This window comes from Fulmarus glacialis, unplaced genomic scaffold (assembly GCF_000690835.1).
Source record: "Fulmarus glacialis isolate BGI_N327 unplaced genomic scaffold, ASM69083v1 scaffold11019, whole genome shotgun sequence".
Taxonomy (NCBI): domain Eukaryota; kingdom Metazoa; phylum Chordata; class Aves; order Procellariiformes; family Procellariidae; genus Fulmarus; species Fulmarus glacialis.
This window is the reverse complement of record NW_009231405.1, coordinates 64,439-92,404: the sequence shown is the minus strand read 5'-3', so window position 1 is coordinate 92,404 and position 27,966 is coordinate 64,439. Positions and strand designations below refer to the sequence as shown.

At 34.7% G+C, this 27,966-nt stretch overlaps 1 protein-coding gene across 1 annotated transcript in view; it reads left to right on the top strand.

Annotated features, from left to right (window-relative positions):
• Positions 1 to 27,966, top strand: part of ATP8A1 (ATPase, aminophospholipid transporter (APLT), class I, type 8A, member 1) — a gene marked incomplete at its 3' end in the record, with an annotated part of 87,511 nt that overhangs the window by 4,961 nt on the left and 54,584 nt on the right. Inside the window, exons 4-14 of the mRNA XM_009584563.1 lie at positions 2,912 to 2,957; positions 7,117 to 7,157; positions 8,047 to 8,120; positions 12,712 to 12,781; positions 13,416 to 13,543; positions 17,539 to 17,650; positions 18,554 to 18,719; positions 21,248 to 21,375; positions 23,128 to 23,205; positions 25,715 to 25,803; positions 27,821 to 27,865. Coding sequence (XP_009582858.1) covers positions 12,725 to 12,781; positions 13,416 to 13,543; positions 17,539 to 17,650; positions 18,554 to 18,719; positions 21,248 to 21,375; positions 23,128 to 23,205; positions 25,715 to 25,803; positions 27,821 to 27,865 — 803 coding nt within the window. The remainder of the gene's footprint in view (positions 1 to 2,911; positions 2,958 to 7,116; positions 7,158 to 8,046; positions 8,121 to 12,711; positions 12,782 to 13,415; positions 13,544 to 17,538; positions 17,651 to 18,553; positions 18,720 to 21,247; positions 21,376 to 23,127; positions 23,206 to 25,714; positions 25,804 to 27,820; positions 27,866 to 27,966) is intronic.

The following is a 27,966-nucleotide window of genomic DNA, read 5'->3' as shown; positions in this document are numbered from 1 at the left end:
GGAAAGGAATTTCAGGCTCTGTTTCACTTCATACAAAAGATGTTGGGGTTTTCTAAGTACCTTCCTGCCTGCTCTTCACTGAAAGCATATGGTAGAACCTGTCTCTCCAATTTGCATAACATAATTGAGTCTTTCAGTTGATGTCTTTTGTATCTAAGGAATTAGTCTTGATGATTTACCAGATCACTCAAGATGCTAAGAATTTCTTCATCTGCTCTTATTCTGTTTTAGTTCTGCAGATATGTTACGTGGAGAACAAGAAGTTAGATACATCATAATATGGCAGAGGGCCTTGTCCACTGGAGGAGTAGTGTTCTTGGTTTTTTTTATACTGTGGGTTGTTCTCTTGATTTTTGGAAAGGGTTGCAAGTAATATAGTCTTTCCCTGCACTCAAAAAGTAGGCTTCCTGGCAGCATCAGATTTATTGTGCTTGAGCAGAATTACAATGTATGTGCAGAAACATGATCAAGAGGAAGAGTGGTGAGTTGCAAAGAAGCTCTGAAATGGAGAGTGGCTGCTGCTGATACAGTCAACTCAATCTTCTCCTCAGTTACCTCTGAATGGATGGTAGGCAAGATACATTGTCCCCCTGGGTTGTATGAAGCTCCTGGGCCATAGAGTTGAGTGGTCCTACAAGAGACAATGATGTTTCTGTTAAATGTTTTTGTTCTATTTTGCATTTCTAGTATTTGCTGCCCAGTAGTCAGCTTCTCCTTAAATGTCTTTGTTGCTCTCTCTTTACATAAACAAAATCCCTTTTAAAATAGCCATAAAATCAATTCATGTTCTTTCAGCTATTTTTAACCATTAACCATTCTGCTGTTAATGCTTACAGACTTACACCATCTGTCAGTGTCTAGGCAAATATAAAACTGAGGCTGCTGCTGCTGTACAAAATGTCCTTTTTAAAATTATCTCATCCACTCGCTTTTCTTTTATGTCATTTGTTTCTACCATTTGCTCTTTGCAACTTGAAGTGTACAGTTTGGGGCGGGGGGGGGAGATGGGGAACAGGTTTAGTGTTTTTTGCGTATATCAGCTAGAACAATAAGGTTCTCATTACCAAATACTACAGAGATACCTAAAGGCAATTCAAATACTGTTTTTCTTTCTGTTAAGTTTACATTGTCTCAGCATGTAGTTAATTTCGTTGAAATGAATGAGATGAAGAAGCTGATTGGGAGAATTTAGGTGGTAATTTAAAGGCACTCTGTGTGTGTGTGTGTGTGTGTGTGTGTATATATCTCTCTCTATCTCTGATGGTAAATACATGAATTTCTCACTTGCACAGCTGAGTTTCACAGACTATAGTCCAAATAAAACAATGTGCTCTGTTTTTGTAGTCAAACAGGTATGAAATTTAATGTTGCCTGCTACTTATATCGTGCAGGAATATTTGGCTGACTCTGACAGCTGTACTTTTTTTTTCTTGGGAAGGCTGACCACTTGCTGCATAGTAAAATATTCAGTGTGTTTTCCCTTAACCTTTAATTTTCATTATGTCTTAGTTTCTTTACACAGTGAGATATCTAAGATCTCCAGGAATGGTTATCTTCATCTAATATTAAAGCAAGATTAATTGTCTTTTAGATGGGAACCTTACATATCGATATCAATTAATATACTTATCAAAATAATACTTCTAGCTCAAGAACCAAATGTTTCCTTTTCTGGAGTGAAATCCCAAGAAGCAGAAGATGTTAGCAGAAGACATTATTCACGAACAGCATGTGTTTTCCATATATACTTCAGAAGTGCTAGCAAAATTTGTGACATGCAGTGCTAGATGATCAGCTGTTTCCAATGATTTTCACCCATCATAGCTCAGAAAGCAACTGATGTTAAACTGTTACTTTTCAAGCTGGAGGAGACTCTCCCTGTGGGCAAAACACCTGCTTTGGTCAAGTTGTTATGCCTTCCCATTGATCAAAGGTTATTTATCTGTAAAATCATTCATCTTTTTGAGAGGAGTATCTGCTGATAATCTGTGAAAATCTAGTAAAAAATAATACCTTAACTTAGTCTTTGTAAAGTGATAAGGCAGCCTTTTAGGAGGTGCTAGCTCAGAGTCATACCAGCGTTTTATCAGAAATAAATAAGTAGCTTGATTTTTTTTTTTTTCTTTCAATTTACAAGATTGGTTTTGATTTTCTTTGTATTTCAAAGGCATGAATTCTGTAGCTCTATTCAAAAAGCTTACCTAAAACAGCTAATTCTATTTAAATTAATTTTCCAAATCATGTTCCTGCTCAGGAAGAACTGAGTTCATTAATCTTAAATACTGTGTTTAAACTGGTAGTCTCCTAAGCTTTTTGTAGCTAAGATGAGTTTGATTATACCTTGAAAATGCTGGTGATTAGTAGCTGCATCAAAAGATTTCCATCCAAAGGTTTCTCACAGCTGTATTAAAACTGAGGGATATCGTGGCGTGTTTAGAGTGGAGGGTGGTGGGTTTGTTGATTTTTGTTTGTCTGTTTGTTACTGTTGCTGAAGTCTGCAGGCACTGTGGAAGTGAAGTCATATGTTTACACACTCATTGTTTGACTTCAGATCTTTATGAGACACTTGTATGAAGAATGGTTCCATGATCTTTGTTCTGGTAGAATCATCTCCCAGTTCCAGGAAGGGGCAAAGTTATGGTACACAAATACACTGCTTCCTTATATAAGGAACTTGTTTAGATAGTGATTACCCATATGAGAGGACATTTTAGTACAACACAGTGGAACTGGGTGTGGCTTTCCTGATGATCATAACTATGCCAGTAATCCATAGTCCTGTCTGAAATGTTTTTAAAATCGGTTTATTGAATTGATGAGTGGGAGGGGTAATACATGTGTTTTTTATCTTAAGTGTGAAAGCTTTATCATGTCAGCAGAAGTCTTTAACCACTGTGCATTTTTAATTTAGAAAAGGCATAAAGCTGATAATGCGGTGAACAAGAAACAAACCCAAGGTAGGAAATTTTTTAAAGCCTATTAATTGTGGGTTGGAGGGGGTTGTGTTTTGAATTTTTTGCAAATGCTGGTAATGTAATCTGAATTGCTGACAGGTAATTGAGTGGGAAATTGCTTGTGCAGATTACTTCAAAATTTGGAATCTAAACAGTTGAAATAACAGTTTGCAGTCACATTAGCCCCACAAAATGGAATATGTTCTAGATTAAGTTTATGAGGTTCCTAAGAAACTTTAACATTTACTCATTTAACACAGATGATGCTGTAGCTGTTAAAAGATCATAAGCACCACTATATTTAGTGGGCCTAGATTATGATGAAAAGTCTATGCATTTCCAAGTACACAAACCATAATTTTTTTCACCGAGCAAATCTTGAATAATTGAATTTTGGAAAACTCCGCAATTGGAAGGAAAAGTCATAAAATGGAACTCTCTTTCTATGCTGCTTCAAAACTGTGGATAAAGATGGATGGATTTTTTCGGTTTTGTTTTGGTTTTTTAGTATGAAATCAGTGTAATGGTTTGATTAGAGATAATGAGATATTTAGCCAGTGTACCCAAACCAAAACTTTGGAATGTGATTTTTTTTTTTTTTAAGATTTTAATAAAAGAAGTAGTATTAAATCGGAGGATTATTTTAGCTCAGAAAGTGAGGGAGCTATTATGCTAATTAGCTATTAGCTAATATGTCCTAGACACATTTGTCAGATAGGAAGTCCAAGTTTAAGTTCCTGCTTTGCTGCTCTTTGAGTTTTCATGGTACCTGTTCTGAGTTAGGCCTCTCTTGATAGAGCTGGTCCTGTTTTTATATACAGGAGGAGGAATGACTGTCATATGAATTTGATTGCAGAAAGTATGAAAATATACCACAAAGAGGAATCTTACATGGAAACTTTTTTAAATAAATAACAAACGTAACCTTAAGGTTTTTTAGGGAGGGATGTAGTCATTGACTGAAGATAATCAGAATTGTTTAGCACTGCCAACCACTGGAAATGTCTCTGATTTAAAAATGTAAATTTTAAAGCCTACCTAAATTGTACATAAATCTTAAAGTTTATTGTAAAATTTATGGGGGACAGAGCGGGGCAGATGACTTATGAAACTACTGAACACATAGCTCAATAGGAGGTATGGAGAGATTAGGACAGGGAGACAAATCTATTGACTGAAAGCACTGGGAACAGAAATCTCCAGAGAACAGGCCTGGAGAAACAGATAACCTCTTATCTATACATAAAAAAACAAAGGAGAGCTTAATGTAGACATCCAAAATTCTTTCATCAAGCATTCATAGCTTTTGAGATTGTAACCAACAGTTTTTGGTGGCAGTGAATCTTGAAGTGCCTTTTCAATTTTTTTTCTTTATGTCCAGAGCATACAAGTTTTTAAATTAATAAAAGACTTGATTTACTGTCTTTCCTGCCCCTTCTCCTTGGTTACCTCTTATTAGGGTCTTTAGTGACTGTTCCAAAAATTCATGAATGTTCCTTGCAGGCAAAAGAGAATCTTGGGAATTGAAAGTGTAGTGAGGATATGTACAATATTGCTAGCACTGAGAAACAAGTTCCTTAAGCTAATGTAGGATTCCCATAAGTACAACATCAATCCTAGTGTACTGTCAAAGCTATATTTAAATGTATTGTCAAATATAGTATATTGTCAAAGCAATAATTAAAAAGTTAATCAGTATGGTTTAGTCTCTTACTTTGTTTTCACATATTCAGCAGTTCTGTAATCCTGAAAAGTAGCGATGTGCATAGTACATGATATATCCAGCTCCACCTTTGGTTGTCTTTTAAACATAAAAAATTGTTAATGAAATGACGTGGATGTATGGATTCTGTATGTGGGTTTCCCTTCGTCTGTCTGTTTCTTAAAGACCATCTGTGTCTCAGTTAACCTTAAGTAATTAACTTCCTAAATTCCCATTACTATAAAAAACCTTTTGCACAGGATTTTGATTTATTAGGCTGCATTAGGGATGATTTTTGTTACCTCAGCCTGCATACATATACAGCAGGACACTGTCAGACACTGACATGATGAAATGTGCATTTCTGCCGTGTGGTGAAGTAGCCTTCTGTAGGGCAGATGGAGCATGCTTTTGAAAGTTAGTTATTAGAGACAGATGAAAAATGGGAGATACAAATGTGAAAGCCAGGCTGCAGAAGACTTTTTATGGCACAAGTTCTCTAAGCATTATATAAAAGGTGCGTAGCAACCCCACTTCTTTTTTTGTTCTCATAAGAAAATGGATTTGATTGAATGTCAGTGTACGTTAATTGTGCTTAAAAGCTTATTGGATCAAGCTAGGGTTAGAGTACTCTTGAGATTTCAGGTGTCTCAGCATGTTTTCGTGAGTCTCTGAGTTGATTTTAACCAGCTAAACCAGCAGGAAACAAATCCAGAAAGAAAAGCTGACAGTTTCCTTCCATTTAGTGGGTTAAACTGGCTCATCAAAGGGTCCACCAAACACCAGAGGCAGCACGCATTAAGCAGTGAGGGCATGCACTTGTGCACAGGTTGAGGGCAGAACAGGACCTTCCCTTTGCAGTGCCAATGCTATGTTAGGTCAGCTTGGCTGCATGTGAAACAGCCTTAGGATGTATTTCAGCAGTGCAAGTGCTTCTGAGCCAGTACTTCTTAAGAAGCCCCTGGCCACCTCTGGCAGCTTATTTACATTTCAGACCTGCAGAACTCCACTGGCAGTTATTCTACTATAGCTATTTGTGAAACTTAGCCATCTGGATTGCTGCAAAGTATATTTTTAATCCTCATCAGTTCTTTCACCTGGTTGATACCATGGCCCCACAAACAGTATTGCTGACACAAGGGGGTGGAAGTAGGTAGTTAGTGGCACAATTATCAAATGTCTTGAGTTTCTTAGGACAGTATTACAACCGGTCCTCACCCTGGATGTGTAGTTTTCCCAGTGAAGGGAAATGGTTTGTCAAAATAGATTTTGTGTAATGATCAACTGATTGGTGAGACAGTCATTAAAATATCTTGCTTACTGTCTGAAAGGGAGACTGTTGTTTGCACTAACAAATTTGGGGGAAGGAAAGGTAAGATGATTTATCTCTTCCTAAAGAATTATTCAGCAGGTTAGAAAACGACTTGCAGAAATCATTGAGCTATACAAGAAGAGCGATCAGTCTGGACAGAACCTTAACGAAGACTTAGATGTAAAGGCCATATGTATTCCCAGATTTTGATCCACTTTTTTCAAACGAACACATGCTTGCATAAGAACTGGGTCCTGATCAGGTGCTTAGATAAACATCCTTACAGTTTGAAAGCTGGGAGACACAGTGAAGGAGAACAATCTCTTGGAGCTATCTGAGTATTGATACAATGCAATATGGTTTCTTTTCATTTCATTTCCTTTTTGCACATCAATCTTCAATGGCTTTGTAAGTGGTGCTAATAAAAAAGAAGTCACCTTTATTATTCTCTGAAAACACGATCTTGGCAATTAACTGGCAAACAAGGCATGGTTTTTGTATCATAGTAGCGATACTTAAAACTAGAGTAGTGGAACGTGCTTGCAATATTAATTGCTACTGCCAGGGAAAATCTATACTAAATCTTATGCTAAATGGCATGGGTTGATTTTGGGGATTTCCAACATATTTATGGAGGAGATGACTGCAATGATCCTAAAGTTCACTGACATGCCAATAACAGTAAGAACAGCTGAATCCTAAGAAGCCTGCTGGTGACTTTTTATGAATCTTTTTTACACGAACCTCATCGATATTTGAACTGAGAAAAAATTATTGAATTGACACTACCCCCACCCCCGCATAATTTCATAACTTTTTGACTTTGGAACTTTTTATTCCAATTACCAATTTATTTCAGAAAACACCACATTATCATGCAATCTGTATCAGATTTTATTGATTCTCAAACCCTATAAAATGTTCTGATTGACTTCGTAATAAGATTTTATGATACAGAAACTGTTATACAGAATGTGCTGTATAATTGAAATGCTTGACCTGAATTTATAGAAACAAGGCATGCTGTAAAATATTGTGTAAATGAGCTGTATCTGTATGACTTTTCTTAAGGAAGCTAACACATACCTGTATACTGCAGTTAGATTGTACAACTGGAAAATTCTCTTTCTTTTTTTCTTTTTTTTCAGTACTACGAAATGGTGCGTGGGAGATTGTCCACTGGGAAAAGGTGTGTGTTTATGTTGGTGACTTTTAGAGCATAATGCAGATTTAATATTTGCTTTATTTCTTCAAATAATTGTCATTGATAAAAATTAACTGGTATGATGGGAAATGTATAATCTTTTGTATTTTTTTTTTTTGTTTGTTAATACTTTTTTCTTAAAAAGTACTTTTAAGTCAAGTCATGCCATTTTTGATGGCATGAGTCAGGCAAAACTACCGTTAAATGGTGGGCTTTAAGTTCAGTGAAAAATAACTTGAATAATATGGTTGACTTGGGAGTATTCACATATGGCAAAACTATACAGTTCCTTAGTATTATTTGGTGTGCCAAGGCAGAAACTTCTTTCTGGAAACTAGTTACTTTGTGTATTTGCTGAACTTTTTTGGTTAAACCATAAGAACTTTAAAGACTGTTACGCAGTAGTTCGGAAGGGACTGTTAAAGTTTCAAAGACTAAATGTTATGCTGTCTGTCTAGTCCCTTAGTTTTATTGGTTTCCATACCTGAAAGCTTGAACAAAATTTGACTCACGGTAATTTGGAGGCAAGGTTCAGATGAAATTGGTTTATACCTTTGGAGAAGCGAGGTTAAGGTATATGGCGTGATCTGAGGGGAGATTAATTTCTTTAACTTCAGTCTTCCAATAAAATATTTTACAGTAACTAACAAAAGTAAAGACCTGCATAGAGAAGGTCAGGATTAGGCCTATTAAAGAACAGATTTCCAAAGAATTTCAGTGACCTTTGAGTACCTAATACCTACAGACTTCTCTAAGCGTGTGAGTTTCTAACAGTCTTTCTAGCAAATTCAGCAGGTAAATATTTACTGTGCTTAAAACAAAGGGGTAACAAATTTTGTTTGAGACCATTAACCAATTCCCAGTTTTCTTTCAGGTAGATGTTGGAGATATAGTTATAATAAAAGGCAAAGAGTATATACCTGCTGACACTGTACTGCTCTCATCAAGGTAGAGATGCCCACTGATGCTTATAGTGTAGAGGCTGGTTTCTCTACCCTGCATTTATTTATTTATTTATTCGTTTGTGATTGCTCCAAGGAAATAAGGAATAAACAAAAATGCTGCTGTTCTGAAGTATAGTCTTTTGTTCATTTGGGCATTTATCATTTCAGGCAGTGTTTCTTTAAACTGTGACAATTACAGTTTTAAAATTACACTGGCATTCAATTTACCCCTAAGAAAAACGTAGTATGTTATTTTGTTGTTGGATATAATACAAAAAAGGCTGATTCCCTGTCTAAAAATTGGACCTCAAGCGCCACGTTTAACCAAGTTGGCTTTTTGATATGTACCTAACAAATTGCACCCTACAAATAAATTAAAATGGATATATTACAGGGAACAGAAATGTTTTTTAATGGATATAGTCGCCAGTTTGATAGTTGAATCAGGAAAAAAAATGAACGTGAGATGTGAACCATCAAATTAGCACTGTCTTTGAGCTGAAGATTCACTTTATTCTGTAATACATATATTATGAATAATTTCAGCACTGAAAGCAAGACGTAATTTATAGCATGTCATGCTGTGACTCTTTTTACGTGGACAATCAGAGGTTGTTTATCATCATTTCCTTGGACAGTTTTATTTAAGAAATCCACATCTTATGTGGAAGATGCACATTTTTCAACATCTATTTGATCAGGTCAATAGACAACATATTCTAAGAATTTTTTTAAATGAAGATTGTTTAAATATCATCAATTGTATTTTGATTTATTACTGTATATTTAAATGCAATTTCCATATTTTTTTCTGGCACAAGTGGAAGCATTATTGTAATATGTAATCATTATGGATTAGGTATAAACCCACTATGATCCCACTGAAGTTCATGAATCCACTCATACATATAATTAATAAATTTAGGATCTTAGCATTTCTGTGGCAGACTGTGGAGTAGACTAGTACATTGTTTACTCCATCTTCCATTATATCTCAAAATCAACTGTAGCTGTTTCTAAAACACTTCTCATAAATTATTATCAAGTGTAAAGTAGTTGCCAGATAATTTTCCCCACAGTCTGTCTTCAGTGCTAATGTTTGTCATAAATTCATATGTTTTTGTATTGAGTATCCTCTATAAACCTTTTACTTTTGCACTTCGAGAAGCATTTATAAATTTTATTGGTGCTTCTCCACCAAGATCTTCATAGGCAATACCCCATGCAGCAAAAACAGTTGTTCTATTGGCCTGATAATAGTTTTTGTCATGCTAACCCTCGTGTTTTGTAAGCGAAACAGATTACATCCCCTCAGAGCAGCTTCTTTATGATCTTCCTGAGTAAGCTCTTAAATTTGAGTCTTTGCCTTCACTGTTTTGCCCTTTTGGATTTGGGGGACACTTGCGTCGCAGTGTTCTCCAGTTGTAGTTTACACACAGAAAAATACCAACTGCCTGCAAAGCCTTCTTTCCGAGCCTTGTCCCCCCCAAAGGAATCCTACATCACATGTTGATAAATTGAAATAATAGTCAACTGCTACTGGACTTGTCGGGACTGTTACCTCTTTGTTTAAGCTCACTTTACTGCCTGTGTCAGAACATGCTGGCCCAACTATGACCATTACTTACCTTGAATTTTCCTGTCAGGTTTTCTTCTAGGATCCAGTTTGCAAAGGGGACTCCTTGAATCGTGATTGCTTTTCTGGGCCCAGTTCAGGCATTTCTTCCAGCTAAAAATTCCTTCCTAGTTATATTACTAGGGTCCTGTTGCAGCCCTCCTTCCAGGAGAGAACCCTGTGCTTCTAGGAGAGAGCATTACTTCTAATTCTACCTGCATACCGGCATGTGCTCTCCTTCTCTACCTCTCATCTCCGTGTGGCCATGCATTCACCAGGAAGACAGTCTCGTCAATTTTGCTTTCCAGGTGTTTATTGATCCCAATTACATTTTAGGTTTCAATAGCAATCCGAGCCTGTGGGCCTGGTTTTAATTCAAACTAGTAATATTTGGTTCTTTTTACCAGCAATAGCAGTTTCTGGAGAATAAGACGATCTAAATTATTTTAGGAAACTATAACCCCTTACAGTGGAAGGACACAAACCTCTGAGATTTTATTCCGTTTGGTTCTTGCTAGTTCAGTGTAAATTGAAATTTACAAAGCTGAAACAAAACACAAAATCATTTTCAGCATGTCTACATAGAAGGGTTCTCGTCAACGGACTTTTCAGAAAAGTTGGTGGAAAATCTTTTGTTGTGGCTTTTATTTTTTTAATTGATGTGTGGAGTGGCTAGAAACTTCGTCAGTTGAGGAATAAGCATAACAGCTTTTTATTTGTACTGTACAACATCGTGTTCTGCAGCTTAGAATTGGTGCCTTACAGTAAAACAATCCACTCGAGTAAAAATGCAAATATTCTACCTCTTCTCTTTCTGACCTGATTAAAATAGATTTTGAAAAAATTGTCATCAGATGTTTTAATTAACATGTATTGTTTGTATAATAATTTCAAACTCTGTCTTTTTGTCTTTGTCCATTTGTTTGGGTTTTTTTTTTTTCCCTGTCACTTATTTTTCTGTTCTAATCATTTTCAAACTGGGATGTGTAGGTGGCAGTAGGGGAAGTAGTGAAAGTGACCAATGGGGAACACCTCCCAGCTGATCTCATCAGTCTATCATCAAGGTTAGAATAAACTAGTTGCACAGGATACGTGTACGTGGGTCCTCATATACCAAATATGAAGAATGCTGCCATGTTGATAATCTTCGCTTTGCTGTTCACTTTTCTTTGCCAAAACCCACACATTTATAAAATTACAAAGGGTTCGGTTGATAAAAGTACAGATCATTAAAGTGTAAATACACAATATCACTCCCAGAAATTAAAATTTGTTTCAGTCCTCTTTGTTTTTACACTATCCCCATGAAATTTTATCGGACAAGTTGTCATTGAATAAACACACAGTAAAACACCAGGATAAATATATGTTTAATTCCTTAGAGCAAATTAAGAAGAATATACATGTTTATACCAGCCCACTATTTTCAGCAGAATATAGTTTAATATTGGTAGGACTGGTAGAGGACCCTCTGCACAAACTTGGATGTTGCACAATCTCTGCTGCATGCAATGGCAAAAGCAGCGCTGTTGTGTATCGTAACAAAATGCATGTTTCTTAGACACATCAGCTTTATGCTATTGTCTGCACTGTTACTGCACTTTGTTTTTCCGTAACAAATCAATGGGCCTGCCTTGATCTAACTGTAACTTGTTTACTTTGGAGGTCGCTGCTGTCTGCTACAGTAATTACAATTAAGCATGTGTCTCACTTGAAACGTCTTTGCTGCCTTAGTTTGTTTTAAAAGTGCTTCACAAAAATATTGTTTGTTTTTGACTATTAACTAATAAAAATGCTAGAGTTGTAATAATGTTTTATACAGGTGATTCCATCCAAATGATCTAAACAGAAGTTATTTACATTTTTAGAAAAGTTTGCCAGGAAGAAAATGCTAGCCTGAAAGGAATTTATGATGATTATTTATCACATTTTAATGCTTTTGCTTTACAAAAATGTTAGAATAACCTACAGAACTTTATTCTGCAAGCATTTTAAAACTAAGTCGCTTATCAGTAGCCACTGTTGCATTAAGAAAGCAGATTTTAAAAAATGCTTGATGCTTGAATTTCATACCACAAAGAAGGAAAATATTAGAAGCTTTAAGGTGGTATAGAGAATAAACGTTTATTCTTTTAAGTTGTAAGGGATTTTTATGACTCCTCTGGTCCTTTACAGGATCAAAACTTCTTTCTATAGTAGATATAAGTAGGAGGTGTTCTGTCCTCATGTCCAGAAAATGGGAGCTGAGTGGAGTAATTCAGAAATCCTGACCTGTTAGACCTGTTCTTGTTTACTATCTACTTGCAGAAAAATAATTTTGTCCTTCTGTATCTCTGTTTTACTAGTTAACACTTCTATAATGGTTGTTGTATGTTTTAAAACCTAAGTGTTTTACAAAATACTGCTGTGTTACACATCAAAAAATTGTATTGAAGAAATGAAATGCAGTAAGCCTTTTTTTATCAGTATATGTCAAATAGATGAACAATTCAAGTAATAATGTTCTGCATAAACTTAAAACTTAATTTATGAAAAAGCTTTTTAAATTGCATGGAGGCCAGAGATATTTCAAAAACTGTATTAGGTTATCCATAATTTAGACTTTTTTCATAAGGGAACCCTTTACAAGAAAACTATCATGTCTAAACTTTCGTATCTAAACTACTGCTGCCTATAGTAGTAGGCACTACAAATGCACTACATTTGTGCCTGTATCTTAATCTCATGTATAAACATAGAAAACTTACTATGTAAAGCATTTTTAGCAGTGTTTCATCTAAGAAGGTAGGTTTTGGCAAACTTTCCTGAAAATGTAAAGTACTGTTGGTTTTACAGATTTGGCTGTAAATTATTCTAGTTCTGAAGATTGATAAGAAAAAAAAAAAAAAAACAATTGCATAAATAGCTATTAAAAGATTACAGAAGGTTCATGGATTTTCACATTATAATTTAAAATAAAGGATATTTTTTTTCTTAATAGTGAACCACAAGCTATGTGCTACATTGAAACATCTAACTTAGATGGTGAGACAAACTTAAAAATTCGACAGGTAGGAATTTCATTTTTAAGAATATTGCTAATATTCTTTTAATCTATTACTGCTTATAAAACATTATGACATTATGACATTAATGGCCATTTTAGAAGACTGTGAAATTTTAATGTTTTGGATAAAAAGCTGTGGGTTATTGGTATAAAAGTTTTTGTTCAATTAATTAAGCAGAAGGAACAAATGGTTACTCCTAAGCCATGCCTTGGACTTTGTTTTAGGGTTTTTCTTCAGGGAAAATAGGTGGAAAGATTTGTAGTTTGGGTATTGGTTTTGTTTTTAGAGGATAGATGAGGGAGAAGCCCTGCAGAAAGAAGCTCATAGTGCCAGTGTTGTCCTTGAGGGGCAGATAGGGAATAGCAGGTTTTGACTGAGTGTGCTGTCTCTATGCAGGGACATTCTTGCTGGGATATATGATTGGTTATGACCCTGTCTTCATCATGATGTTTTAAAATACCAAGGTGACTTTTTCACTGTCTGTAGCATGCAGCAGTGTGACAGCAAAGTGTAGCAATCCCATTTTGTTCCCATAGGGATGCTGGTTTTCTGGTTTTGCACTATCAGATTTATAATACATAGACTTATATATTGGAAAGTGATTTTTAATGTCATGACAAACTAATTTTGTTTACAGGGTTTGCCACTGACATCAGACATAAAGGACATAGAAAGCTTGATGAGACTTTCGGGCAGAATTGAATGTGAGAGCCCAAACCGACATCTCTATGACTTTGTTGGAAACATCAGGCTGGATGGGCATGGGTATGTAAATCAAGGAAGATCATCTCAGTAGATTCAATCTAACAGTAGAGAGCTATATGTTGTTAAACTACTCAAGTTGAAATATGAATAGTAAAGTCTTTATTCTGTTAAGACTAGAGAGGTAAAAATCTTTTCTGGTGTATTCTTTCTTAGACTTTATTCTTCAAAAAAACTTGAGGGGTAAAACCGTACTGCTAGTGTCTACAACTTAAGTTTTTATACTAGTTGACCTTCATAAAGCAATAGCTATTAATAATAGAAGGGAGTGCTAATCAAATTCTAATAGTTCTGGAATATGTACCTAGAAACTCACTTAAGCATCTCATTCCTTGCCTATTAAGTTTCTATTATAGAAGCTGAACAGAAGTAGTTTCTTGTCTGTTTTTTTTTATTGTTGTTTTATTTTGTTTGTCTAAGTCTGGAGTGGAACTGAGTCCATCACTATATACTTCAAATTCTTCTAATTTGGTAGCTGAAAGACGTTTAAAACCTTAGCTTACTGAAAGTATGTTTCTGTAAAAATAGACAGCCTCAGTGCAATGACAACATACATGCTTGTAAAGCTGCTTCAAAAATTCTTAAAATACTTAAGTGCCATTCCCAAAGATTTACAGGATTTCTTTTTCATTAGGTAGGCTTTTATTTCTCCATATACAATTATTATTCATGTTTGTGGTTTTAGACTGATATATGTAGTACTAACTAATTATTAAATACCTTTTTTTTTTTTTTTTTATATTCCATTTTTTATTTACTGATTTCTTACAGATGCATTCCGGGAGTTTTCAGTCGCAAGAGTGTGGATCTATTATAATTCCACTGTACTTGTCGTTAAGAAGAGAAAAACATTTACCTGTAATTCTTCTCTGAAGGTAATAGTTATAGTAGATCCACACATTCATCCTTCTCCCTGGCTAGAGGGAAAAACATACTTTTCTTTTTAATCTAGTTATTTAATTTTAAAATTTGATTTAAAAAAGAAACATTGAATGTGCTGATGGCTATTATGCCTCAAGAATGTGTAGGAGCGCGCCATCTGCTGGTCAAGCAATTTGTCACTTGAGAAATTCAGTTTTGGAATATTTTGAATATAGTTCCTGTGCAGTAGGATAGTTCCAAAAGTGTGGCTCTAATATAATATTTACCTTCAGTGAAAAAGAATTGCAGGTAAGTAACTCTTTTTGGATCCTGACCTTATTTCCAACCTGAAAAATCAGGGATGAGTTTTCTTTCTGCCCATGTTAGAGGTAGCACAGATTCATCTAGCTGGTATTTATTTATCCAGATTTTTAAGACCTTCCTACCAGATTGTGTAGATCCAGCAGCTGTGATTTCCACTTTATCCACTACCATCTTAACATTTTTGCAAAAGCAATAGAGGATACTGAAAATGTATCTCCCTCTTTTTTCTTCCTTCCCTTTAGATAACTCATTGGAGTGCTATACATGTTGTATCTGGTTGACCTTTTCAGTCTTTTCTTTTTCCCTTCATGGGAGAGCAACTCAAAAAAACAAAGGTTCTCTTTTTTTCTTTTGGATACTCAGTATTCAAGGAGTTAGAACTCCACTACAGTTATTTTGCCTTTTGGCTAAATCTGTGAACTAAAAGAGGCCAAAAAATTTTTCGTGGTATCCTCAGCTTTTGGGTGAGTTAATTCTTATCTCCAAAGTGTGCAGCTCTTTGTTATGCTCATGAATATACAGAAGCATGTCACTTGGTTTTAGTCGATGAAGACAATTGGCTAGAGAACGGAGAAAAGTTCTTTAGCCTGGATAAATTTGAAATTATGATTAGACAATGACTCAGAGAAAAAGAGTGAGCTAGTTAAAAACAAGGGCAGATATTGGTTATCCAGACCTAAAGTAAATGTTTTCCTGAAGGCATTCTTAAGAAAATTTTGGGTAAGAGTGAAGTATGCTTGTTATGAAAAACATTTTGGTATGTACACTGTCAAATGTGTCTTAGAAATTACTAGCTCTTAATATACCCTTGACAGCCCTGGCGGGAAAGTATGCTGAAAGGCTATTTCCCTGTTGAGAACATCCCTTGCTGAATACAACCCAAATATGTTGCTGCGGAGTCGTTAGTTATGTAGCATACAAGAAGAATCAGATGAGTTGGAGCAGTTTTGAGAAGGCTGAGGCCGGGAAACAGAGATTTGAGAGCTCTGTCAAGTCATCGCACCATCACCTCATTAGAGAGGGGGGTAAGATCACAATTTTGAGGATCAGTAGCATGACACCTGGCAGATCTGGGCTTTCTATGCCCCTGGTTGTTTTGCTGTCTGTTTTCATCTCTTTTGTCTGTGCACCAGTTCTGCTGGAGACAACTCCCACTGGCTGCAATCCCAATTCTGTTCTGATTGTCTTCCCAGTAACAGACCCTTGAGGATAAATTCCTGTCCCAAGTTGGAGAAGGGTATCCATTTAAGAGCCAGTGTCATGATGGAAAAAAGAATCAATGGATCCTGCAATAGAAGGGACTTTACTGCATATTCTTCACAGTTTTTAAGAAGGGAAGACAAAGAGGAAGATCAGGAAGTGGCAGGAAGAGTCTTAGAACTCACCTGACTCTTCAAGGAGTACAAGAATTAAGAGTGGAAAGTTTTGACTTCTGCCTTCCTAGACTCTCTTGTATTAGTAGAAGGGACAGAAAGTCTTTTGGCATTCCAGAGAAGGTCCAAAGTTGAAAAGGTTTCCAGTTTATCTGGGGGGGAGGGGGCGGGTACTTGCATATAACCTGAGAAAGTTATTTTTCTTTCATCTTCTGTGACATTCATGTTAGTGTTAATAGACTAAAAATATCTAATTATTCTTGGAATGACATGTAATCCATTCCTTAACTGAAATGTCTATGTATCATGCTGATGGGTGTTCCAAAAGCCTTAGAATGATTCTGATCAAGGAATGCAAATAAATACAAGTGTGGAAGCAATCTTTGATGGCAACAGGTGTCTCTCTTAATGATTCTTGTGTAATTCAAGCCCTAGCAGTTCCTTTCATACTTGAAAGGACATTTATTCTCTTAATTTTGCCACGATATGAACACATCTCAAATACAAGAGCAGCACAGTTCAGATTTAAAAAGCAAGTAAGTCTCAGTATGTTTTATATTTCAGTTTTCTTTTCTGATTCCTTCTTTTGATGAAGTGCCTGCACCTGGAAATTATGTTTCATAGCGATATCATTCAGCGTTTCAGTTGCTGAAATATACTTAGTTGGTGGGGAGAATGATTCCTTAAACAGTCAGTATGCTCCGTGCTAGTTTCCTTGAAAGTAAGTGGACTAAGTTGTAGTGGGGTGGTGTTTGTTAGTTGTTTGGTTTTTATAGAAGAGCACTCAAATATTTTTCTAGATTACATTTTTTTCCTAGTTTCTGCAAGAACTGTCAATTTAAGACAGTTAAATGTTTCCAATGTCTTTTGAGTTTTGTTGCTCATTTACTCAGTGCAGTTCTAAAAGAATAACACAAGCAAATTTACCTGGTGTTGCAATTTAAAGAAGGTGCAGGAAATATTGTTGTGAATTTTAAATAGTTAATCACGTTCATAAAGGATATTTATTTCACTGGAAGAGAGGATTAAGTTGAGAGTTCAGAAAATTCTTTCATTTGAAATTTGCTTTGGAAGATCAATTTCATAAGAGTAGCTGAGTTTCCACATACACTTAGGAAAACACTTCATAATCATAGATCACAGGAAAATTAGCCTTTGTTAGTTTCAGTATGCTTGCTTAGTAGTACCATATCTTTAGTGTCCATAGTCAAAATTAAGGGGTAAGTAATATTTTTGCAAACTTAAGTTTTTGGACTTGCTTTTAACTGTCAAGTTTTCTCTCTGTCAACACTCCCAAAAAGTTAACTATGAAAATTGGGTTTCTAGTATATTTACAATAATCATCTAAATTTTGAGAAATTAGTTTTAACAACTGCTGGTTATGTTTATTCATTGACATTGATTGCTTTAATGCTAAAACATAAAACTCCTTCCTTCTAGTACTGTTCCATTGGGATCTGATCAGATTCTTCTACGAGGAGCTCAGTTGAGAAATACTCAGTGGGTTCATGGGATAGTTGTCTACACGGGACATGACACAAAACTTATGCAGGTTTGTCATTTGGATTTTCTCTAAATTATCTGTTTCATTACCTTATTATACCATTGCACAGCACAGAAAATCCTTTCAGAAAACATGGCTAGATTCAATATAGTAGTTAAAATGTCAGTAATAGAGCATCTTTCTTATGAAGTAAAAGCAATAAAAATAAAGCAATTTCTTGTTATTATTAGTCGCTTAGCCACAGAGTAGTTTTTCCACTAGTAAGCATATTTGTTGATTCTGTTTTGTAACTTGTGTTTTGAAAACTATTTTATTAGCAAGTTGAATCATTATAGTTTGCCTGTTCATCTTTTTTTGGTTTTGACTGCTCCTAAAATTCTTGTCCTCTTGTGGAGCTTTCTTTCCAAGTACAAAGGTAAGCATTCTTGTCAGAAAACAAAGTGAAACTTTCTTCGCAAAATGAGGAGGGAAGAGAACCATTCTCAGACTATGAAATTACTTTTCCAGGTGCTGTTTGAAATATCAAAATTGAGATGCATTTGTTGAGAAAAAAGAATGCTTTCAGATTGGTCATGCGTGTCTCTTATTTATTGCTTTTCTGATTTGTAAAACAGTTATTTGAAAGTTTGGTTGTTTATATTAGCAGCTGTCTTCTATAGCACTTAAGGTGTATGCACATTCATTTTTAATGTTTACTGTTAGCTGTTGCTGTTACGAGTGTTCTGTGTGATTATTTAAACTGCTTGTGACACAAATCTAAAGCTCTAATTCCTGGATTTATAAGCTGCCTTTTTTTTTTTTCTTTTGAGTGAAACAGTTATGCCATTTATGATGATGATGTGTTTGGGAGAATATTTGGGAAAGGATGCAGTAACACGTAATTTGAAAAGTGGGAATTGTGTGTACCTCTTCTAATATTTAATAGCCACTGTTGGTTTTTGTCTTTTGCAGAATTCAACAAGTCCACCTCTTAAAATGTCTAATGTGGAACGAATTACGAATATTCAGATTTTGATTCTGTTCTGCATCCTTATTGCCATGTCTTTGATCTGCTCTATTGGTTCAGCTATATGGAATCGAAGGCATACTGGAAGAGACTGGTATCTTGATCTAAATTGTAAGATGTAAAATAATATATTAATATTTTAGTGTTCAGTTGTCTTTCATATTTGAAAAAGAAGGATGATTACCATCCTTTACACAGTATGGTTTTTATCAGTCTTTCTTTATTGGTTGTTGACTAAAGTCATTAGGCTAAGTTTATCACAGCAAGTATAAAATTTATCTTACTGTGCCATCTGAGCTCTTGCTAAATTCAGGAAGGGGAGCTTTGTTGTTTGCCTCTACATCTTTCAGACTCTACATCTCTGCAGCTCAGCGAGGTCTGTGTCAGTATTCCACTGGCATAAACAGTCAGCTTCCTAGAAATCAGACTAAAGCCATTTTCAGCTATTACAGCTATTACATTCAGCTATTACATTTAAAGCTGCGGTAACTTTTCTGAATTTTTGAACTCCCTCATCCCAGGAAATGGTGCTGTGGCTTTATAACTTTTACTATACAGGGATCTAACTAATTATTGCCTGCCAACATCAGGTCTCAGCAGACTGCTCCTAAAGAAGATAAAAGAGGCATAAAAGATCTTATCTAACACATTATACTGGGCAGCTGTACTCATGGTGGATGCAAGGCAATGTGATGTTATGTGGGCCTTCATGGCAGCTTGCAACATACTGACATAATTTGACCCCCAGTGAGGGAACTAGATTTAAAGGAAGTTTTCATAAATATACTTTGTGGTCAATTACTCATGTTTTCAGAATTTCTTATGGTGGGCCTAGAGCCTTCTTTACTTAAGCAGTAGAACCAGAACTAGGCTTTCTGCTCCTGAAACAACAGAGTCTTGAATACAAAGCTGCTGAATGTAGTCATCAAAGTAGGCATTATGGGGTGGGTTGGTCAGTTTTAAAAGAAAAATCTTAGGATTCTGATTTGAAGGCACTCTCCTAAAGTTTCTGTTGAACAAAACAGTTGTCTGATTTATGATGAACTTTTGTTTATTGAGAACCTTGCTTCTCTTCTTTTTGATGGTGAGGAAGAACCTCTTTTTTTTTTTTTTTTAAAAAAGGAAGAAACTTAACTTTCATATTTCCATCATGAAGTGGAAAAAAGTGAAATAGTTAATGGAAAATTGACAATTTCCAGTAATATGAACAGATGGCATTGGATGTGCTTCCTCATTTGTTATTTTTCATCTGATTCTTCTCAGGTTTTTTTTTTTTCTTTTCTGGGAAATGTAAAAATTTCAGAATATGGTGGTTAGCACAGTAATGAAGCAGTTCAGAAGCTTTTGTTTTTATTCCTGAAAAAAGAAACATGAAATAGTGGCCGTTGATATTTTGTGTGTTTTTCAAGTGATTATCCTTGTCAGTTTATTTTCTGATATATGCCCCATGATTAAATGAAATTGTGTTGTACAGTATGCCCTTTAAGGCTGCATTCAGCTCATAGTTGTTCATGTACCAGGTACTTTCAATATGTAAGAAGCAATTTATTTCCCTTTCCCTTTAGTTATTTAATTTTTATGTGGTAGTGAAACAGGTTCCCAGCAGTGCCCCATCTTTCTGAATGCTGTTAGTATTTGGTTAGAACAATCTGTTGCCTGTGGATGATAAAAAAAGTGGTAATGTTAACAATAAATATCTGAATATTATTTTGTTTACAGGTAGCAATATGTATCAAACTTCATTTAATCTCGGTAGTCATTATTGAGAATATCAATGTCATGGTGAATGTAGCTCTCTAGTCTTCTAGACTTGTACTTCATTTGATGCTGGAATTGGTATTAATGAAAGTATCCAAAACCTGCTGTCTTGGATCTTGGAGTAACAACCAGATCGACATTCCATAGGCAGTGGAAACCTGTCTGAGGCTGTTTTGATTTGAGAGATCTTTGAATACAGACGGGCAGGCTATGTCTTTTACCCTTTTGCTGTACTGGAGAGCAGACTGCTATTTCCCATTCGCATCCTCTCTGAGGTGCTACTACTAGAGTTATCTAAAACTTTAAAAAGAAAAAGTGGTATAAAACTACTTGTTATATATGTTAATATTCACATTTCCAGTTCTTTTAGAACTTTCATTAAACTCTCTAATTTCATCTCTTCTTTTCATGTGGTGTGAATTTACCTTCTTCATAGTATTTTGCTGGGTTGGGGGGTGGAATAGGAAGCTGTGAGGGTGGATAGAGAAAAAAAATTCATTCCACTACACATTCCCCCCTTTAAAAATATAAAACTCTAAAATTTAGAGTTTAGAATTTAGTTGCTATATATAGATATTCCCAGATTGTGATCTTAAAATGTAGCAAAAGAGGGAATGGCTGGTAAGTTTGCTTTTCAGAAATTGGAGAAGATGGCAAAGATCTCTAAATTTGAACTACACTTTATAATAGAGATCCTTAACTCTTATGAAGGTCATATGTATAGGCAAGTGATATTGTAATTAATTCTCAAGTTTCTTCTTAGACACAGAACATTTTAAACATCAGCAGTTAATGCAATACTCTGAATACACTGTATATATATACTTTTAAGTATGGTCTTAAATGTGTTGTTTTTTTTTTTTTGCTTCGTTTTTTGGCAGATGGGGGAGCAAGCAACTTTGGATTGAATTTCTTGACTTTTATCATTCTCTTCAATAATCTTATTCCAATCAGTTTGTTGGTTACGCTTGAAGTTGTTAAATTTATCCAGGCATATTTCATAAATTGGGTAAATATTATTTTTATAATATGCATTGACTTCTAAAATCAAGTGGTTTACAAGTAGGTGAAATGATTGATTGCTTGTCTATGTATACTTTTTTCAGAATTTTTCTTAATGTAAATATTTAAGTATGCTGTTTATTTGTTATTACTAGAATCTGAGAAGGTAATAATAAATGGTTTTATTTAGTGCTTTTATACCTGCACTAAATTGCTTTTTGGAACATGTTTTTATGTGCTTTGTACTTTCTCATTATTAATATTCAGGTATCAGTTTCATCCAGAATGATGAGAAGAAAGTGTTTTGCAGTCCAGTGGAGTTTTGTCCGGTTTCTTTTCTTCTTTCTAAGCGTAGCCCGTGTTTTGGGTTTTTTTTTTTGTATTTTGTTGATTTTCCCACCACCACCATAGTTTAATGGGTTTTTTGGTACAAAGCCAGTGTCTGTTAGTATTATCTCTTACAAAATATATGAAGATCATCTTGGCATCTTTTAATTTTTTTTCTTAATGAATTAATGGGGGAAAAGAAGGTTTTACTCTATTTGAGGTATTCTCCTTAAAGCCATATAAGTGCTTTTAATAGCATGCCTTCAATTTTTCCATTTTTTCCAAATGTGAATTAATCATACCATTCTGAACTCTTTAATCTGATTCTTTGAACAAATGTCAGAAATAGGTTTGTGTGTGTGAGATATGATGTCATGCAGATATAGATAGAAGTGTATGTGGAGTTGCAGGTAAAGTGTATCCTTTATTTTAAAAGTTAAATCTTTTTGTGAGCAGTCAGCTGGTTTTGATTTCTTCGTTTCTTTTGTGCTATGGAACAAATTGTTGACAAATAAGAGAATGCAATGAAATTCTTCCTTTAAATAAATAAATACTCAACAAATATTCTAAAATATTCTAAATAAATATTCAACAAAGGCTCACCCATTTTGAATGTGTAGGTTGGCAACTGTTTATACAACAAATGCAAAAGACTGTTTTAACTTCTGTTTCCGCCCTATTTCTTGTCATAAGGGATTGGTCGTCTTTAATTTATCTTAATCTGGGACTCTGGACATTTATTATCTTAAACATTATCTCTGTGTGTGTGCGTATGATATTGGTATAGAGAAGTTGGTCATCTGCAATCTGTTTTACTACATTGCCATATTTCACAATGTTTTAATCTTTTACTGTATTTAAAAATAAATTCTGATTTTTTTTTTAACAAGTTAAAAAAAAAAAAAACAAACAAAAAACATCCCCCCAAAAAACAAACACAACAAAAAAACCCACCACTTATAATGTATCCTACATTTATTGTGTACTCTTAAATTTATTTTTATGTTTTTATCTCAATATATGTTTATCTTGCTATTTAAAAATGACTGGTTATGTATACAATACAAATTGCTAAGCCTGACTTCTCTCTAAGTGTTACAGTGTAGTATTTCTGCTTGTTGCTAAATCTATTTTAGATGCATGGGCACAACAGTTTTTCAATAATATAATCACTGGAAATAATCAGAGTAAAATCTCAAAGAATCATACAGATTTTTGTTTTAAGGAGGAAATGCAACTTCTTCTGGGGACTCTTGGAAGTGATCTGATTGTGTCTGTGGCTTCCCATGTTGAAATAATCATAATTAGATAACTTGTATTCATGTTCGGTCTGCTCTTCTACACTTACCTTTTCTATTTACGTACTGGATTTTTTGTAATAAGTTGTGGAAGACAAATTTTTAGATATATATACTTTTTTTTTTACCTGTAGGACATAGACATGCACTATGAACCTACAGACACTGCTGCGATGGCTCGTACTTCCAATCTCAATGAAGAACTTGGACAGGTAAAAAAATATTACTGGTTCTAACTCTGTGTGAAATTATTCCTGTGGTTTTACAATCCAAATTATTAAAACAATGTGAGGATTTATTTCAAAAAAACTTATATTCTTGTCTTAGTCTTTTTTTGCCTATTTCCATTTTCTTAATTTTGTCAGATATTTTTAAAAACACTTCGCAATATGTGGGAGTTAAATTTTTGAAACCAGTATTAAATGAACAAACACTGCTTTGTGTGTGAATGTGTATGAGGTAATCACAGAAGGTTTGAAGTGTATCATTAAAGTTACAAAATCAGAGGAATTCTGAGCATTAAGCCTGGCTGTGGCACAGAAATTTAGTCTCTATATACACTGATAGTGTACATCTTTAATATGTCATTTTTTTCACATGCTCTGCCTTGCTCAGAAAAGACAGTGGGTATGCTCTAGGACTGAATCGTGGTCGTATATATTCCCTCTTTTTTTGCCACTGAAGATTAGAAATGGTGAATGGAACAGGGGTTCATGGCTGAATTAAGCCCTGAAAATTTGGACTTAATTCTTCATTTTGCTTTAGAGTTCTCTTTTAATACTATAAAATCGGTTAGGCTTTTCACAAGAGATCACTTCTTGTATGTTCTTGACTTTATGGAAGTATGACTTTGTAGAAGATGTGTCTGGGGCACAGGGCATGCTTCCAGAAGCACTATACTATATTTGCTGTCTCAGCCAGTTGTATTTGCGGTCTTGCATTAAAAATATGCTGAACAATATGCTTTCTGTTATGCTGACTGGTGATGGTAAACTGATTCTGTGGAAAAAATACTATGTTCTCATTTAATTGAACCGTATTATATGTACAAGTATACATATTCTTGCATTTCCTAACTTAGAATTTTTCATAACTAATTCTTCAGTTTATTGTATGGGAATGTAAAAGTTGTTTTTAGCTTTCCAAGAACAATAAATAATAACATAATTTTAGCCATGTAGCAAACAAGTCTTGGGGACTAATACTTGAGAGATCTGCCTTTTGGGAAAATAGGAGTTGCAGGTTAACGTGTTCTAACATTGGTCTACATAGAGGAGAACAGGCCTTTGCCTACTGGGTTTAAGAAGTACGTGCAGATAGCAGAAAATTTTATTCTTTTCCTGGCCTTAAAGGGGAGACCAGTCTCCTCTAGTGGGGAAGAGACTGTTGAATCTTAGCTTTATTTCTGTCTCATTTTACACAATCTATCTGTTTTTTCTTTCTCTGCAGTTAGCTTGCTATTCACATTCCCAGACACATTCCCTCTTTTTGACTTTGACAGTTCTTGTCTTCATTTCTTATGTTTCTCATCAAAGTCTCCTTCACCACCAAGATCTAGTCAGAGTTCTTGGGATCTCCACTTTTGCTTTTTTGACAGATTCTTAATTTGAGTAGTTTTTTGTAGAGAGACCAAAGGAGACTGCTGACAAAGAGAGCAAGTGTCTTCTCTGAAGTACAAGGGCTGCACATAATGAGGAGATTTCCGCCAAGAGATCTTCAGGTTTTAAGAAAGGCAAAACTTTGGTGTTGGAAAAAAGGTTGAGTTTTCTTAGCTGCAATTCCTGCTTTCCCATTCTGCCCACACAAAAAAATACAGTTGAGGCATAAACCTGGCATGGAAAATTTCTTCTAACTGATAATTTGGCTAAGTCATAATCCCTCAGAAACAGAATCTTTAAATAGGAGATGCTGAGTAAATTTTATAATAGATAGCCTTATTAGCTCCATTGATAATGCAGTTAATTCCTAATTAAGAATACTGTGATTTTTTTTTTTTTTTAATGAGAAATAAATTTTAATGAATTAAAATTGAAGTTTACCTTTGACTGATAGAGCCTTTGTTTCATCACGGATCACTTCATTGCTTCATATATTAACTTCTTTCTTAAGATTAGGTTTGAACTAAATTTAAATATATCACAGATACACGTATTTCAGCTTCAATTTTTAAAATACTTTAACTAGTAATTTCCGGAGAGGAAGGGTTTATGATGTTAGGGAAATAGGAGACCTGGAGTAGGCAGAAAGGAACGTATTTCTTCTATTCCTGCAACTTGGCATTTCTGAACTGTTGGTTTTTTACTAATGTTTTGGCTTTAAGAAGATATTTCTATGTCAAAAAGAGGAGTTTAGAAATGCATATAGATACTTTTATTTTACTGTATTGCTTTCTGTCAGAAATGGAATATTTTACTAGCAAAGCTATTGGTCTTCACTAGTTTCTTGCATTTCAGCAATATGTAGCGTGAGGAATAGTTAAATATATCACTATGCACTGAAGCAAGCTTAAGCTTCCTGACATCTCAGTTGATTGCCATGTTTGGAAATGGGTATCAAGACTGTGCATCTGCCACATTTATGTACTGTATTTTTTTTTTCCCTATAAACTATGAGGATTGCAGAACTGGTAAAAATATTTAGTGTGTTGATAGTCATGAATTGTACTAGATATGTAAATAACTGCTGAATGTTAATGTATAATGAATTTTATCATTCATTTAGGTCAAATACATATTTTCTGACAAAACGGGTACCCTGACATGCAATGTCATGCAATTTAAGAAGTGTACTGTAGCAGGAGTTGCTTATGGGTAGGCATTTTTATATATTTTTCTTTATCTGTGTGCCTTTCTTTTCCTCTGCCTGTGCATATGTATCCATGCATTAATACTACAGTTAAAATAAACTTACGCCTGACAATATATACAACTAGGAGTCAGTTTGTTTGTGACTATGAAATGTTACTTATAAGAGGTATCAGCACTTCAGTCATGACATCTCTTTTTGCAAAGAGGAACAAAAATAAAGTTTCTATATCAAAGGCTTATTGCTGTAATGCAACTTCAGTATGCATGTTTTTTCTATCGCTCAGTCTGTTTAATGTTTTTACTAAAAAAAAGTCTTCCCTCATACTTGCAAAACCTTGTATCATTGTCCATGCTTCATATTTTATGTAGGCACATGCTCTTGCACTAAATAATATGCAGGATGAACAAGAATTTAAATTACGGTACTGTAGCATGAACTACAGTACTGTAGCCACCATCCAAGTGGCTTTTATGAATACTGTTATAGTGGCATAACTCCAAATGTCAATATTGCTATTAAGAAATCTCTCCAAATAAATGCAAACAAAGCATTTTACTATTTGTCAGCAGTTGCAGCCAACTCCCTCAACAGAGTTTGTAAAAGCCTCAAACTTCTAAGACTGTTTACTTGGAAAAAAAAAAAATTAGAGCAATAAATAGAGCAGAAACACCCACATTGTAAATGCCAGTGTGCCTTACCAGTATGTGAGATGCTGGACCTGGGCCGATCTCGGAGCATTCAGTAGCAGATAGTTAGACACCTCTAGAACGGGGCAGAGACCAGGAAGAGGTTATGGAATTAAGTGTTGGGCTTGTGGTAAAGGTGGTGGTTTGGCTTTTGTGGCTTTATCATTTGGATGCCTTTGAAAATCCTAATTTTCGGGAGTCTAATCTAGGCATTCTGTTTTGAAAAAACTCAGATCCTTAATGCGTTAACCATACTGATGTTTTTTTTAATAATTGTAATAAAATACAGTTCTAACCCTGCTATTTCAAATATGTATATAAATTTGTGTGTGTATATATAGGGCTCAATTTCAACCACATGAGCTAATTTTATGACTTCAGAGAAACTGCTCTGAGCTAACTATTTTCAAATTCTTTGTATAGCAGTTTTTTAAGATAAAAAAATACATTAATGGTAATGACACTTAAAATCAGTATTTGATGTTCAGTTCATTATATATCTTCATCTGAAGTTGGTATAGCACAACTTCTAAAATTTCTCCTTTATGAAACCTAGGTGTGAATGTATTTTTTTAGAAAAAAATTACCTGATTTTTCTTGCTATACTTTACAGCTCCCATTTACCCCATTTTAAAAGATACAGACTGGTTTTCTGATTAGCATCACTGTTTAGAAAGCAAAGTTTCTCTTTACAGTGAATAGCCATTACAGCATCTCTCATAGCTACTCGGAGAACAGAGTCACTCTGTCTTTCAGTATTGATGCAAATAAGAAGTTGGGAACACAGAAAAGGATAAAAGTGACTGTTCCATCTCCCATGCCTGTTCTTTCTAAGTGTGTTATAAATTGTGATATATTTAAACCTGTGTCATCACAGGGCAGATTCCTTCGTGTGCCATGGCTAGCTTTGTTCATGAGCATTTTGTGAACTCAGCCAGACAAGGTGCATTAGCATGGCTTCAGATAACTTAAAAACTACCTTTTGTTTAATGAGAAACTGTAGCAATGTATATACACTGAAATATAAAGCAAGATTTGTAAAGAGGGCAAATGCCTTTATATCTGCTAGTATAAGTTAGTAAGTAGACAAGCTTTCAATTGAAAAAAAAATGATCATTTATAGTTTATGAAGCCTCAAGAGAAACATCATACTTTTGCAATATTTTATTGTAATCTAGGCACCAGCAAAATACTTGGTTGAAATACCTTTAAAACTTTTTTTAGTAATTCAATTTCATTAACTAACTTCTTTTTTTAAACATGATCAAATTTTTTAGCCTTTGTGATTCTTTTTCCTTTCCCTGTTTCTGTTCTTCCCTTACTTCTTGTGCAGCCATTGCCCTGAGCCTGAGGATTATAGTGTTCCTTCAGATGATTGGTAAGCTTTAAAAATCATTCAGCATGTGGTGTTTGTTGAAGATTGGAGCTTAAAACCAGTGAGTGAGATTTTTAGAAAGAGAGCTAAATGTGAGGTATTTT